The sequence below is a fragment of the Siphateles boraxobius genome, unplaced genomic scaffold (genome assembly GCF_051911475.1).
Source record: "Siphateles boraxobius isolate OS27281-9 unplaced genomic scaffold, OSU_SipBor_1 13, whole genome shotgun sequence".
NCBI lineage: Eukaryota > Metazoa > Chordata > Actinopteri > Cypriniformes > Leuciscidae > Siphateles > Siphateles boraxobius.
In genome coordinates, this window is record NW_027508733.1 from 10,034,304 (window position 1) to 10,050,548 (window position 16,245).

The window sequence follows — 16,245 nt, forward strand, 5'->3', positions numbered from 1 at the left end:
TATAAGTGTGGGTTCAAGTTCAAGGCACTTTTTTAACATTGGCTCAAATTTGTAAAAAAAAAAAAAAAAAAAGGAAATCCCTGAAACATTAAGAAAATTAAACCTCCAAGTCCAGTTCATACTGATTCATATCATGGTCAGATCAGAGGTACAGGCTTTTGTGAGGAGTTTAATGTGCCGATACATGTATATGAATATTGCTCTGACACTTTTTATATATTTATAAAACTTTATATAGACAACTTTAACATATTTACAATGAGCAAAAAACAACAACAACATTTGTTCACAATTTCATGTAAAAACACATTTCTACAATGACATTATATATTAAAAATCACGAAGGGTATAAAATATTTGTCATTGTTTTATCAAGTATTTTTTTTTTTCTGTAGAAATTGTGCTGTAACGTTCCTCCAGACAAGCATGATAAATGGTATTTCTCCAGTTTAACGCCGGTGTCCATAATGCATCCGTTTAGACATGGAAGGATATTATTTCAACAACTAATAAATCAATGAACTTCCAATTAGGTGTACAAATGATTTCAAGGCCGCTGTCAATCTAACATGTTCTCTATGAAGGGATGTACAGTACAAGAGTAGCAGCCGTCAATTTGGTCATAATGCCATCTTGTTTAGGCTAAGGAAGTCAAAAAACATGATGTTAAAGTGATGTCTCTTTGGCAGCTTCAGTTGGATTAGGAGACGTCCCATTGGCAGTGTTCTTCATTAGAGGGTCAGTCTGATTAGGAGACGCCCCATTGGCAGTGTTCTTCATTAGAGGGTCACGCCGGAAAGCAAGGTCTTATCACATCAACTGCTTGCTGTCCTGCAATGTGGCTCCAGAAAAGAACTGCAGCCACTGCACATCTCCTGCCGTCATTCGCTGCAGAGACTGCGCCAAGAGTGGCTGTGCATGGATTGTGACACACACATACACAAAAGACTCACCCTCCATAACAGGGAGTCCTGCATTGAGGGAATTTACAAGCCCATTGAGCCAACAGTGTGCTGTGTAAAAAAGATGGCAAATATACACTGCTCAATCAAGGTAGTGTTTTGAACCTTTTTGGTAAAGTGATTTTTTTGGTGACGTTTTTTTTTAAATTATTATTTTTTTAACTTTTATTATGTTAATTGTACATATTTTTAATGATTTCTCTCAAATGATTTCTCTTCTCTTTTCAGTATGTTTATTACCTACAGTGAGACCTGTCCAGTTATGCACTTGCGACCCTTCAAACTTCACAGAATCAGCTGGCAGAGCAATCATTTTGGTTTGCATAAATGGTAGGAACTATGGTTTTATATTTAAAAAAAATTCTTGTCCCTTTGTGTGTTAGAATGTTCTACTTTTTTATTTTAGGTCGGTATGACTTGCACTTGACAAACTTGCTGTGCAGATTATATCTGGCTCATTGGACTACTGACATGAGCGACCTAATAAGAAGTGGGTACTGGCCAGCATCTGTGAATGCTGACACGCTGTTTTCAGTCGATGTCTTCAGCTCATTTGAAGAAATGAAAACTGTTGCACCAGGATTATCGAGACGAGGTTTTTTGCGGATGTTAGAGAGGAGGACTTGTCTCTTTGGAAGGGTAAGATCAGTGTGGATCAAAGTTGCCTTAAGTAGAGATGGGAGAATATTAGTGAAGCTATTTCATTTTACTCTTTACTAATCGCATGTACAGGCTGGGAAAATACATGGAGACCTATTTCAAAGAAGCTTCATGGAATACACATTCTGCCAGTACCAGTGTGAAAAAATGGCCAGTGTAGAGCACTTCACCTGCCCGGCTTGCACACCCAACATGCTCGCTCTTTGTGCAGATGGCAACAGAAAAGTATACCGATTTCGGCAGTCAAAAGGGTTAGTTGTTTTACACTTGTAATCGTTTTACTTAATGTAAAATTAAAAGAACATATAATGTCTTACACTGAACATATTTTTTTTCTTATTCTATTAAGGTCGGAGGAACCCTATTTTGATGGCACCTTCATTGCCAAGGACACTGATGTACACCATTTTGTTGATGAGATCAGGAGTAAAATGAAAAGTGTTAGTTTTTGCTCCTATGATTTAAATCCAAAATTTGAAATGTATGATTGTTGCTTTATTAAATAGATATTGTATCCCTAGCATGGTGCACTCTTTTAAGCAATCTTGTGTTGAGGTTTGAAATTAAACATGGTATGTGTGGTGGCATCCAAAATGGCTAGTTTAGCAGCTCATTCATTATGTAATAGCAGATCTCTGTAAGAGATAGTGACTATGCATGCAGTTTGTCACCCTAAAGAAAGTGGAAGATGCATTTTCTGAAGCTCCTCTTTAGTAGTAGTTTGAAAGTAAACCTTTTATTATCACTGATCATTACAAAGATGCCAGTTGGTGTGATGTAACCTAACTCATCCTGATGGATGAAGTAACTAGAACAAATAGCAACTTTCAGTTTTAACCAGAATTATTTTGTCATGCAGACTGCCGGCAAAGGGATCTGTGGAGCCAGTCAGTGGTCTGCTGCACGTGAAACAGCCAGAAAAGCAAGCAAACTGGATGAAGAGGGCCTTGAGGTGGTTGTTTGCAGACACGGAGTGCTAGGGTCTTAACATGTACAGGGGGGAAATATTTGCTTATCCGCTGTACCTGCAGAAGGAGCTCCAAGCAGCCACAAACGGGCAGTTCTATTGCACAGATATTGCTTGCAAGTATTGGCCTTATCTTGAGAAGTTGGCAGTCTCCATGTTGGAACTCAGACCTTTACTGCAGATGAGACCATTCCTTTCTGTCATGCATGCCAAGGCTCATTCAACCAAGTGTGAGGTACTGCATATTCTTTATAATACCATTTGAAATAGTATTTTTATGACTTATATAATACAGTGTATATGATTATAATATAAGTGCCACACTAATTTGTTAGATAATCTGGAGTGGCAAAAATCAGGAAGGTGCTGGCACAACTGCAGGGGAGGAGGTTGAAATGGTAAACAGCTACCTGTCTCGTTGTGCCTTCACAACCAAGTACATGACAAAATCTGGTAATTGTTGCTTATTTATATTACTTTAGGATACCTGTATTTTATTCTTTCTTCTTTGTATTGTTTTTATTCTTTATGTCTAATACTTTGTACTCTGAGATTGCAAATATTATATAATATGTATTGCAAATATAAAGCTGGAAATATTCTAATATGATAGTAACACATTAATAGAACTGCATAACATCTCTCTTTAATTAAAACTCAATGGTCAATGTGTGGATGAAGTAAAATCTCATGAGCATTAATGGGACTTTCCTCCATCACATAATTTTGTACTTTAAAGCCAGAAATGACATGCTAACTGTCCATGCAATTGGATGGAACCGACGGAAGCAGGACGGCCTTCATCTTGCACTATCCAGCAGAGACATCAAGGTATTATGTTGTGTCTGAGTTATGTATAAAAAGCGTTTTATGATTTTCTCACTTTTTAAGATCACAAAGGCAGAAATATTTTTTTTTTACACCAGACTTTCAAAAAGGCTGAGGCTGAGTCTCAGAGACTGGAGGATTTGAGCAGTGAGCTGGGGTGTCCTGAGAATATCATGCATCAGTGGTTAGATGATGTCACACAATGGGCTACTGACGGTACAGTGTTTTATGGACATTCTTCTATGTAGCTTACTAATATTGCAGCGTGATAATTCATTGTGTAACTGAGAATCTTTTCCATGCATAAGGATTAAGTAAGGACGTGTCGTCCTGTTTTGTTTGTTATAAACTTGTGGGCTTGTAAGCTCCTTTGAGACTGTAATAATTGATTTGGGGCTCTAAATAAACTTAACTTGAACTTCAAATTTTAAATTTACAGCCTAAAATACACCATAATCATTTACTTGTATTATTGTTGTTGCTTTAAGATTCTGTAGGTACCAGATGTGATGACCAATATGAACGTCAGAAATCTATTGAACAAATGTTTCTTGGTGTTCATCAAAAAAAAAAGCCGGCCTTTATAATCAGACTGGTATGTTGATAAGTCACCTAATATTTATGTAATGTTTATTACTTGCAGACGTCTTATCTGTATTGTTTTGGTATTAACGTGTTTTCAGCTCCTTAATTTTAAAATGTCTTCCTTTTAATTTGACAGATATTAGTTGGGCCTCTATTACACCTTTAAAGTCATGCGATTTTTTTTTACATTTTAATTTATTAAATCTTTAGTCAGTTATAAATATTAGTTTTTCATTGAACTTTCTGATATCTGCATGTGCTTGTGCATTATGTTTTCGGTGTTTTGCAATTTTATAGACAGCAACAAAGTTCGACACTTTGTGGGGGGAGGAGACAGTCTGATATGGCCTTGGGAAGTGCACAGCAGTGGTATGTAGCAATTTCTCTCTAAGGCTATTTTGCACCCTGCACCAGGTTATGGGATGTACATACACTACTTATGTTTTGCCTGCTGTTTAGAATGTACAGGTCAAATTTGTATTGATGGGATGTTATTTGTGTGAATTTCAGAATCCAGCAACATTCTCACCAAGAAGAAGATTTTTGATGTGTACATGTCAAAAGTGCGCCTTCAAGAGGAAAAGATCATTGTGATGAGGGAGATGAGACAGCACTGCACCTATCTCAGAAAGCTGTCTGGAAACATAAGGACAAGGATATCAGAAATGTCTTTTGTCAAAAACAGTGGTAAGAAGCTAACTTTTATTAGATTCTTGTTGTAATGGTTTTAGGGATCCTATAAAACCCCACTCACTTTGAGATCATCAAGTGTTACATCATGGATTCCTTGTGGCTGGATCTAAATGGTCTGTAGTTCTTTATTAAAGTCAGTTAATGAATAGCTCAACCACACTAACTCAATGGAAGTATTGTCATGCCTCGCTTTTAATTTTTCCTTCTAGGCAGTTTAAGTGAAGAAGGTCATCGCGGGCTACTGTGTCTTCTTCAGAAAAGGCTTGCAGATGTGGAGGAGAAGTTCCAAGTCGTATGCTCAAGTTGCAGCCTGGCTTTAGGACCGAATGCTGCTTCTCTGCTGGAGGATGGGCCCGAGCCCCGAGGAGATACCGGAGGACCATGAAGAAGTTGATTATGAGAGTTCAGATGACAGTGATATTGAAACAGTGTAAATGAGTGCTTAACTGGTGGGATGCGTTGTGCGTTGTGTGCGTTCGACTGCGTGTAAATTATGACTAGACTGCAGGTGTGTTTCAAGGAAAACAAAAAACTTTTTGAAGTGTAATGGTGTCTGATACAGTGCTAATATTTTGCACTATTGTTTCCAGCAACATATTCACAACAATATGTTGTGTAAGCAACATTAGCTTCATAGATGGATAGACATTTTTTTAAATGATTCTCCAAAGTTTACAAACAGCAGGTCGGTTTTAAAGTTTCACCTCCAATGTTTCGCAGACTATTTCTGCAGTTAACTGTGGTGCTAGAGCTTGCGAATGACAGCAGTCTCTTGCAGTGGTGACTTCCCCAGGCTTTGCCCATCTCATCTTGTCAACATAATGATCTTTTCTGTACAAAAATGTTACACTTACACTGATGTAATAGTTTGATTGTTTTATACTCTATACACCTGTATAATGTTATTCACCGTGATTCTTGATACTTTTGGAATGAACCATTTACTGTACATGGCACTAGATTATATACTTTACAGAAATGATTGATCAATACCCATAGTTGAGTCTTAAGTGTAGTATTTCCTGTTGTTATTGCTGCATAACTTCACTCTGGATACAATAATTAACACTAGACATTAACTGGTGTATCAGCTTACAATCATAGAGGCTATTTGCTTTAAATTATGTCTACCATTTTATACATGCATATATTTATGTATGAATGTCCTTGTGGTCTTTGTATCACATATGTTGTTCTTTACAAATAAAGTTTTTTTTTTTTTATCATTATCTTCTGCATAAAAACATAAGTTGAAAATATTTAACCTAAAGAAAACTAATAGAATAGGTTAAATGGAGAATTTCCCTAAGTGTGGGTGGTTGTGTAATGGACTGGCGACCCTTTTTTTTTTACAGTCTATGCTGGCGACCTGTCCAGAGTTTTCCCTGCCTCTCGCCAAAATGTCAAATAATAATAAATATATATATATATATATATATATAGAATAAAATATAACATTTTTAAAACATTTGTTGGCAATATCAGTTATTTATAATATATATATATATATATATATATATATATATATATATATATATATATATATGTGTGTGTGTGTGTGTGTTTGTTTTTGCGCACCCTTCTTCCGTTTCTGTTAGGCAGGTTTCTGTGGTCAGGCTACGCGCGCCTGCGCCAACCTATGGCGCCAACACAGTTACTAGCATAAATCTCCCATACAAGCAATTTTGGCTAATAATAATAACCATAATACGATGTTTTTGGTCTGAATTCATACAAAACGTATTATGATTTTGCAGTAGCATGTCTGTTAGGAAGCTACTTTATACGATAGTTCTTTTTGAAACCCTACTTGCAACCCTATTTTGCCAACCGGAAGAACTACATATTTAACGGGCTGTCTATCACGTTGCAATCTGTTGTAACAGGGAATTGTAGTTTTGTTTTTGTAAATTGCTAAAACATGTAAATGGATGTCTGGAGTATAAAACTAAGAGTACACTCATGGGTATGGGCGTATGTGAAACACAACGGTTTGGTCAGAATTTGAAATTATAGGTGAGATTACATTTTTACCACTTTTGGTGATGCCCCCTATTGGTGATCGCACCAGCCGGTATCCCTTGTGATGGAAGAGTCCAAGAGCTTTATATAACAGTTGGTTTCATCATTGTAGCCCATTCAGTTGCTGAATTATAAGACTCACAACATGCATCAATATCAAAGTTCAGAGGTCAATATTTCAAAGCAGGAGCCAGGGACAGCCTTCAGGTTGCAAAGCTGTTACTCATCTGATCAAGACCTTTCCAGTGATGTGTTTGGTTTAATCATATGAAAAAATTTAAATTTTCACTCTGCTCACTCAGCCCTTGTGTCATGCATGCATTTCAAAGAGACATGAAGTGGTCTAATGTATAAATGTTAATTAAAATGTATTTGTTGGTCACAGTGGCCAAATTCATGAATTAAATGTTTATTTTGACTTATTTTAATCACATATATCTCTATGGGCCTCTTGGAACATTTCTTTTTCACAAACCTTAACCTAATAAAAAAGCTTTCAGAGTGATCTCAAATTAATGGTGTTCATTAATATGAATTAAAATACAGAGATGAGTTACATAAAAAAATAAATCACAGTATCATTACAGATATTCAGTGTCCATCCTCCCATACCATACTTTTATAGGTCATAATTAAGTGTTTTTATGCTGTGGTCATATGGCTAAGTGGCTGTTTGGACAATCGTCATCTAATTTACCTTACATAATGTCATTATATTACACTCTTGCTAAATCTCCAAGAGCAATACAGCAATTAGATTTATGAATTACTTTTGTGTTACTTTTTAAAACTCACACCACCGACCACCCTATACCACAAGCAGAGCAAGACACCAAATCATGAAGTCTGATTCAGGGTCAGTTTTACAAAAAAACATATTACTATAGTAGCTGTAATGTGATTGCTAAGAATAAATGTAATTCTGTACATTACCTTGTTAATGAAAGACATTTGCAGTAATCTTAGTAAAAGTAATCTATACACTGTTGGTAATAACAGTGCCATCTGAAGAGGACGAGGGATCCAGGGACAGCTCCATCCAGGACAAAGTAAAGTCACAAACTGTATGTCATAATGACACAACACATACACTCACCTAAAGGATTAATAGGAACACCATACTAATACTGTGTTTGACCACCTTTCGGTGCTGAAAGCATTCTTTAGAAATGTTGGCCCATATTGATAGGATAGCATCTTGCAGTTTATGGAGATTTGTGGGATGCACATCCAGGGCACGAATCTCCCGTTCCACCACATCCCAAAGATGCTCTATTGGGTTGAGATCTGGTGACTGTGGGGGCCATTTTCTTCTTCTTCTTCTTCTTTTTATGTGGCGGTTAGCAACTATTTCTTGTGCATTACCGCCACCACAGGACTGGATTAAGGCACGGGAGTTACTGGCTATTATATATTTAAAAAATAATAATAATAATAATTTAAAAAAAAATAATTAAAAAAAAATCAAGTTATTCTTATATCCTTTTTAAAAGGCCTGTATTTTTCAAAAAAGAAAATAAGAAATCAAAATTCTCCCTTGAACTTCCGTTCAATAGTGTTTTAGTTTCTAAAGACATTTTCTTTGCTTTCAACTCATTAACAAGCCTTTGCCTTGCCTCATTGTATTTATGACAGTACATTATTACATGCTCTACTGTTTCAGGTATGACTCTGGCAATACTCACAATTTCCATCTCCATGCTTTTTTATTAAAAACATTGTACTATTCAACTTTGTATGACCCAACCTCATCCTAGTCAGCACAATTTCTTCCTGTCTTGATCTGGTTATGTGTGTGTCTTTTCCCACTTTCCCTTGTATCCTATATAGATGTCTTCCTGAGCACCCATTATCCCAGATATGTTGCCATTTTGTAATAGTTTTAGCCTTAACTATACTTTTTATCTCTGCTTTACTATACTTTACATCTATATCTATATTGCTTTTATCTGTTGCTCTCTTTGCATGCTCATCGGCCATTTCGTTACCTTCCACTCCTATATGGGCTGGAACCCATAAGAATGTCAGCCTCCTTCCTGATGCTTGTATTCCATTTGCTAGCTGTAAAATTTCAATTAAAATATCTTCCCTTGAATCAGACCGATAATTCTGAATACTGAACATTGCTGAACTTGAATCAGAGGCAATCACTGCCTGCAGACAATTGTTAGACTGTAGCCACAAGAGTGCTAACCATATGGCAACCAGTTCAGCAGTATACACTGCTAGGTCATCATTTATCCTTTTTGCCTTTATTATTCCCACCTCAGGGATTGCATAAGCTACCCCTACTCTCTTCTCAATGTTTTTAGATGCATCTGTAAAAACCTTTACACACTCTTTGTATTTTCCTGTTATATATTTGCTTACCCCATACTTATCCACTTCATCTTTCTTCCTTTCCTCCAATAGTCCTAAATCAACCTTCAATTCTTCTAACATCCAAGGAGGCACTACTGGATATGTCACTGTTGGGCTGATGTTCAGAGAACCAATTCCCATGTTATTCACCTTATCTTTTATAACCCACCCATAACTTTTAATTTTCATACTTTCTTTTTCCTGACATTCCCTTAATACTGTCTGAGACATGTGGTTATCTTTATGCCCCCTGATATTTGCCCAGTATACCAGTGCTAGCTGGTCCCTCCTCAAATGGAGTGGCATCTCACCCACCTCTACTTGAATTGCAGCTACTGGAGAGGTTTTTATTGCACCACTAATTATCCTCATTGCTTGATTTTGCATACCATCACATCAAGTTTGTTTAAGCTTGTCTTGGAGGCAGATCCATATACTATACAGCCGTAGTCAAACACTGATCTCATTAGACCTGTATATATGGTTTTTAATGCTGACCTTGTTGCACGTGGGGGCCATTTTAGACCACACTCCTAAATGCATTGAAGCAACTGCCATGTGATTGGTTGATTAGATAATTGCATTAATGAGAAATTGAACAGGTGTTCCTAATAATCCTTTAGGTGAGTGTATGCGCAATGCTTTATGAGGGCACTGACACATTTGTATACCCATTTTATTGAACAAAACTTAACAATGTGACTGGTAGGCAACAGTTAACATTATTTTAAATTATGGTATGATTACACAACACATTATGTAATGTAGTTTTACATATATTTAAGACTAATGCAAAAATTGCAATATAGTCAATCTTTATGTAAAAAAGCTTTGTATAAAGTTGTTTAACAGGTTGCCATTTAAAATCATGGTGCTGTGTGCAAAGGCATTTCAATTGTTTGATACAGAAGAAATGTGTAGGCAAAATATGTGATATTGATATGTTTCAATAGCCCAACACTGACAGGACATCATGTATTATTCATAGGAGAGGCAGTATGTTTTCTATATAGAGAAAGGTTAAGGATCAAAAGCTACAAATGTTTTTTTATTATTATTTTTTTATAAAACTATTCTCTGAATAAATTCCCAGATACATTTTATGTTGTCTTGGATGCTCATAAAAAAGTGCTCCAAAATGGCAATGAAAGGGTCCAGTCGCAAGAAGCGTTTATTTCCACAACAGTAAAAAGAAAGAAAGGCAAACTACACACAAAAAAAAGTGCTCCACAACCTGACGTGAGCACTAACAAGTGTCCATATCCGCCACCCACTCCAATGGCCACTTCTTTCCACTGTAACACAAAAAAGGAAATATGCAATTAGACGTTTTGGTTCTACAGAGGAACTGTAGACACAAAGACACACATTAAGACTCCTGTAGCTGTTTTCCAATGGCTGTGTTTTAGTGGAGTTTTTTCATTACATCACAGTTGTCTAATGTTAGTCAACTACAATGCAAGGAAAGCCTTAATTGTTATTTTAAGTCAAGAAAATTCTATAATCTGTTATGTTTCTGACATGAATCACTGTTTGGTGTGCACAAGACTCCAAAGTGTTTTAAATTTTTGGATGGGTTTACATTTATCAGAAAGTTAGGCCAACTGCTCAGTTTTTCAGACAATTCTATTTTAAAGCATAAATTGATTTTGTCTTAGTAACTCAAAAATGAGGAATGTGAAGTCCACATTTTACTGTGAGACAATGTGACAAATGAAGATCTCAAGCTGACATTAAATATATTGATCCAGTTTTTAAGTAATGCAGTAATGCTGTAACTGACAATTTCTGTATCTCTGTATTAAACCTTCGTTTACAAAGACGTTAAACTCACCGAGTGGTCTGGGGTGTTCACTGATATGCTCACACAAAAATCGCTGCAAAAGATGCTTTCCAACAGATTTTATCGTAGTTTAGTTTTTATCGTAGGCAATGGAGTCGGACAAAACTACGATTAAACCTGTTGGAATGTAAACTAAAGTTTAATGCGTTTTACGAATGATTGTTCCAGTACACATAGACTACCATTGTGGAGGGGTGAAACCGTTCGATTTCATCAGAAACGATCTTAAAACAGGGCAAGTGTAAACAAGTGTAAAATACCGAACTAACCCTTTAAATTGCATTAGCCTTAAGGCAAAAGGTCATGTCACCTTTGGTTCTCTCTTGAAGATACAAATATATAGACTTTTACATAATGCAGGCCGTGTAGTTTGGGCATAACATCTTTATCATTATTGGCTATAACTGTATTTTCGGTGTGCATTTAAAGTGTTAATGGCAAATAAGATTAAGGGAATAAACAGAAAAAAACTAAATAAAGTGTCTTAGTAAGGTGTTGGGCCACCAAGAGCCACCATAACAACTTTTTGGACTGAAGCTGTTATAAACACCAAATAAATGCATATATTTTGGACCATTGGAGCTCCCCAGTTTTCAGAGACTTAGAGAAACTATGCCAAAGAGCATGAAACTCTTCTGGGGGCACGTAGTAGCCCAACACCTTATTAAGACACTTTGTGTGGGTTATACAAATATATTTATGAACTATATAGACAAATTTTACCTTAATCTTACCTAACATATGTCAATAGTTTGTACATGTTAAAACTAATTGGCTATGTGTTACCCATGAGAAGTCGTACAGACCAGAGTTTGCATGGCTCCCACTCCACTTGCTTCCATTTTTGACCCTAAAAATATGTGAGACTTTTTCAGTTTCAAATATTTGCTTTGTTTAGCAGTTATACTTATCACCAATACTTTTTTAAGACCATTACACCAATAAAATAACATTTTGTAAACTTTGTAGTGTTTTAATGGTATTTAACCTTAATGACTTTGTATTTGGCAACGCTCTTCACAGGGTAATAGCCCTGGCTCCCTGTCACTGTATGTGGGCATTCTGAAAGGAAACAAATATTACATTCACAAAGCTTAACACTACTATAAACAAGCCATTATAGAATGATAAGTGGTTATTTAGCTAGAATGGGTTGTACTTAGTTACAGTTTTGATATTGTAGTTATTATGGTACAGAAGTTGTATTGAACACTGGTAATTTACTGTAAATGTAATCAACACAAACTTTAGGGTTGGTCAGTTGTAATAAATATATTGGCAAACAAAGACAAGTTAAATCCATGAATTCAAATCATAGCAAAGACTAACATGCTTTTGACTGTGAAAACCAAAACCAAAAGCAAAAACATGTATGTTACTTTCTGACTATGCTATTATGTTGCCAAATAATTGCCAGAAGACTGTAGCAAGGTACTACAGCTCATACTAATCAATTTTGTGGCATTCAGTCCACACTCCTATACAGAAAGCTGGACAAGCAGTACATCAACATACCTTTCCTTTTTTTCGGCCGCAGTGTAGCGGGAGCAGGACAGCCTCCTTCCACAACTTCCACTGTCAAACAAGGTAATAACAACATATTTAAATGTTTATGTTGTGATTTCTGCAAGGATTTGTATCTAACAAAGAGCTGTAGAATATGATGTGTAGGCCCAGGACATCTCTGCAGCGCCACAATTTTTAATTTAAAATGGTATTTTAACACACATTTTGCCTTTAACAAATATTGCACCTCCTGTGATTTGAAAATTGCAGTAGGTCATATTGCGGGTTCGATAGGATTTCTATTAGTTGTTCAGCCCTACTGTTAAATAAACAATTGAACATATTAATTTGGACATCGCCCAAACCTAATAGACCACAGCCACTTACAAATGCAAATACAGCCTTCATGAAGACTTACAACAATTAATATAAATCCCAATGTATGGATTACACACATTACATCAACACACCTTTCCTTTTATTCGGCCGCACAGTAGTGGGGGCAGGACAGCCTCCTTCCACAACTTCATCTGTTAAATATAGAGAAACATTTAAAATATGTAAAAAAAATATTTTAAAACATTTGCTAAATGTTGCATCCATGTCACCCACATGAGGAATACAATTAGGCACAGTTTATAATGAAGACTGGGCTTTATTTGTCTAAATGTTTTTCCAAGGTGAGAAAGAGACCTTTAAAGAATGCTCTTTAGACACAGGCCAATTTCGAATAATACAACCAGGCGTCCTACACATTTCAAAATTGACGGATGCAACTCTCCACAAAATAAAAGGAATATTGCATACATTCTGCAACATTTTCATATGATATTGCACAACGTGATATTGCAATTACAATAGTGAATCAATATATTGTGCACTACGGATGGGAAGACACCAAAACACCCAGAAACAATGTCCTAAATATGGGCAAACACAGGCATGATTGAAGTAATGAAGTAATGACAACAGCAGCAGTTCATGGAATTTGATGAGAGGTTCTAATCCAATAATCATTTTAAAATATATATACAGTGGTGGCCAACATTATTAAAACGGTTAAATTTTTTGATGTTTTAAAAGAAGACTTCCTATCTCCAAGGCTTCATTTATTTGATCCAAAATACAGCAAAAACAGTCATATTGTGAAATATTTTTACAATTTAAAATATCTGTTTTCTATTTGGTTATATTTTAAAATGTAATTTATTTCAGTTATCACAAAGCTGAATTTTCAGCATCATTACTCCAGTCTTCAGTGTCACATGATCCTTTAGAAATCATTGTAATATGCTGATTTGATGCTCAAGAAACATTTATATATATATATATATATGTATTTGGCAGACGCTTTTATCCAAAGCGACTTACAGTGCACTTACAGGGACAATCCCCCCGGAGTAAACTGCCTTGCTCACAGACACACTGTGTAATTTATTATTATTATTATCAATGTTGAAAACTGTTTTTTTTTTAAAGAGGACACTGACTGTCCAATTGGGGACTTCGTGGTCCAATAAGGGCTGCTGGAGGTCCCGTTGGAGCTGTTGGGGGGTTGGAGGTCCTGCTGATTTGATATGACCATTGCTGGTCCTGTTGGGGGTTCAACTGGGGCTGATGAACTTTCAATTACATGTGGGGTCCAGCCTACATTCTAGAAGTACATTATTATTTAGAAAAACATCGATCAACCTTTTTCACAATTTTAAGTCATTTTGTAGAACAAACATCTAATCGATTAATCAAGAAAAAAAAACGACAGTAAAAATAATCGTTAGTTGCAGCCGTAGTAGCAAAAAGAGATGTGTATAGACCTAACAAGTGCTGTTCTACCAAACTATTTCTTCCTAAGCTGTATTGATTTAATAGGTGAACGTTCTCAACACATGTGATGGATGTTTGAGATAGTCTGGTGGATGACCAATTGTGCCATTTTTTCTACTGGATTTTTATAATTAAAATTATAGCATGGCTAATTACATTGTCTTCCAATTCAATTCAATAGAATAGAATAGAATGACACATTTATTTAGAACTTTCATATGTACTACTGTAGACCCAAAGCGCTTTACAATCATATCAGGGGTTCTCCTCAACCACCACCAGTGTGCAGCATCCACTTTGGTGATGTGACGGAAGCCACCTTAAAATGGCGCCAGTGCGCTCATCACACCAGCTACTCTGCTAGGACTAGTGTTACCACCTAAAGAGTTTAGAGCCCTGATCTGCAACATCTATAATGAGCATGGATCACTAAGTTTAGGGCCACACACTGTTTTAGTGAAAAAGGCAGCATATCTGCATGCGTTTATAACAGAAATTTCATTTCTTTAATCCACCATCACAGTTCAAGCTTGGTTTAGTATAAAAGCCAAATATACTGCATCGCCTGGTGTGTGCGTTCTATTGTATTTAAGATTAAAATGAAAACCAAGCAGATAAAATGAATGTTATTTTATTGGTACTTAAAGGGATACTCCACTTTTTTTGGAAATAGGCTCATTTTACAACTCCCCCAGAGTTAAACTGTTGAGTTTTACCGTTTTTGAATCCATTCAGCCGATCTCCAGTTCTGGCGGTACCACTTTTAGCATAGCTTAAGCATACATCATTGAAGTGGACAAGACCATTAGCATTTCTAAAAAAAAAATGACCAAAGAGTTTCGATATTTTTCCTATTTAAAACTTGACTCTTCTGTAGTTACATCGTGCACTAAGACCGACGGAAAATGTAAAGTTGCGATTTTCTAGGCTGATATGGCTAGGAACTATACTCTCATTCCTGCGTAATAATCAAGAAACTTCACTGCCGTACCATGAGAGCAGCAGGCGTAATGATATGACGCAGCGCCTGCAAATAGTTCCGTTGTGTTGACGGAAGGTGGGCGAATTTAATAACGCGGAGCGTTATTAACCAATTGATCCAATTAACCAATTGATCCATATATAAGGCGCTCGGGATTATAAGGCGTACTGTCGTTTTTTGAGAAAATTAAAGTATCACTAAGTAGTTTTTCAACCTTCATAATATATTTCCAAGACCCTTGTGATGGTACATCGACTTAAAATAAGTTAAATGACACGTCTGCCATAGCCTGACGTGGTCTGTATCGCTTTTACTGGCACTATGTAACTTCGGGTTTCGAGTAGGAACCCGTGCACAAAAAGAACTACAAAATTCGACTGCTTTACGGCATACGTCACTTCCCCCACCACTTCCTCAAATTGTCTGTGGCCATTGCAGACATCCCAAGTCTCCCGGGAGTCTCCCGCACATTGATAGCGTCTCCCTGATGCCCGACAATTAGTTCAAATCTGCCGGAATCTAGAGCGCGCATGCGAGACAGAACATACTGCGCGCTTAACATACATAGCGCGAGCACGGCAGAGAGAGAGACGGCGAGAGACCTTGCAAGTGTGCCTCACGAAAGCTAGTCAACCCGCCACTAGGGTTGTAACGGTATGAGATTTTCACGGTATGATAATAGTCTCAGAAAATATCACGGTTTCACGGTTTACGGTATTAAACAATGATTATTATTATCAGCTGCAATGAACCTTAAATTAATGAAAACTGATAGGGTTTTTTGGTTGAACATATGGTTTATTAAAACAAACTTTTTTAATCTACCTTTAGAAAAAATACGAAAGAAAAAATAAAGCTGCAGATCTCCCATTTGAACAAACATGTTTGATCAATTGAATTAATAAAATTCTTAATTTATTAATTATTATTTAAGATAATTTTTATTTTGACAGGTTGTACTAAACTCCTATGAGTTTCAGTCAGAGTGTATTTGACAATGATTATTTTCAAC

At 36.3% G+C, this 16,245-nt stretch overlaps 2 protein-coding genes across 2 annotated transcripts in view; both read left to right on the plus strand.

Annotated features, from left to right (window-relative positions):
• Nucleotides 1–16,245, plus strand: part of LOC143736324 (uncharacterized) — a 200,062-nt gene that overhangs the window by 69,281 nt on the left and 114,536 nt on the right. The gene's annotated exons all lie outside the window — the stretch shown is intronic.
• On the plus strand, nucleotides 1,734–5,080 carry LOC143736375 (uncharacterized). The gene is made up of 9 exons (XM_077227115.1): nucleotides 1,734–1,873; nucleotides 1,972–2,062; nucleotides 2,482–2,574; nucleotides 2,654–2,824; nucleotides 2,925–3,042; nucleotides 3,329–3,420; nucleotides 3,516–3,633; nucleotides 3,906–4,012; nucleotides 4,952–5,080. The coding sequence occupies exons 1-9, from the start codon at nucleotides 1,734–1,736 to the stop codon at nucleotides 5,078–5,080; spliced, it is 1,059 nt and encodes a 352-aa protein (XP_077083230.1).

What these genes read in the sequence shown, in the direction of transcription:
- LOC143736375 (XM_077227115.1), top strand. Translation starts at nt 1,734, where the DNA reads ATGGAATACACATTCTGCCAGTACCAGTGTGAAAAAATGGCCAGTGTA. An exon ending in CACACAATGGGCTACTGACG is followed by an intron (nt 3,634 to 3,905) that starts GTACAGTGTTTT and finishes TGTTGCTTTAAG; the next exon opens with ATTCTGTAGGTACCAGATGT. An exon ending in CGGCCTTTATAATCAGACTG is followed by an intron (nt 4,013 to 4,951) that starts GTATGTTGATAA and finishes TGTCTTCTTCAG; the next exon opens with AAAAGGCTTGCAGATGTGGA.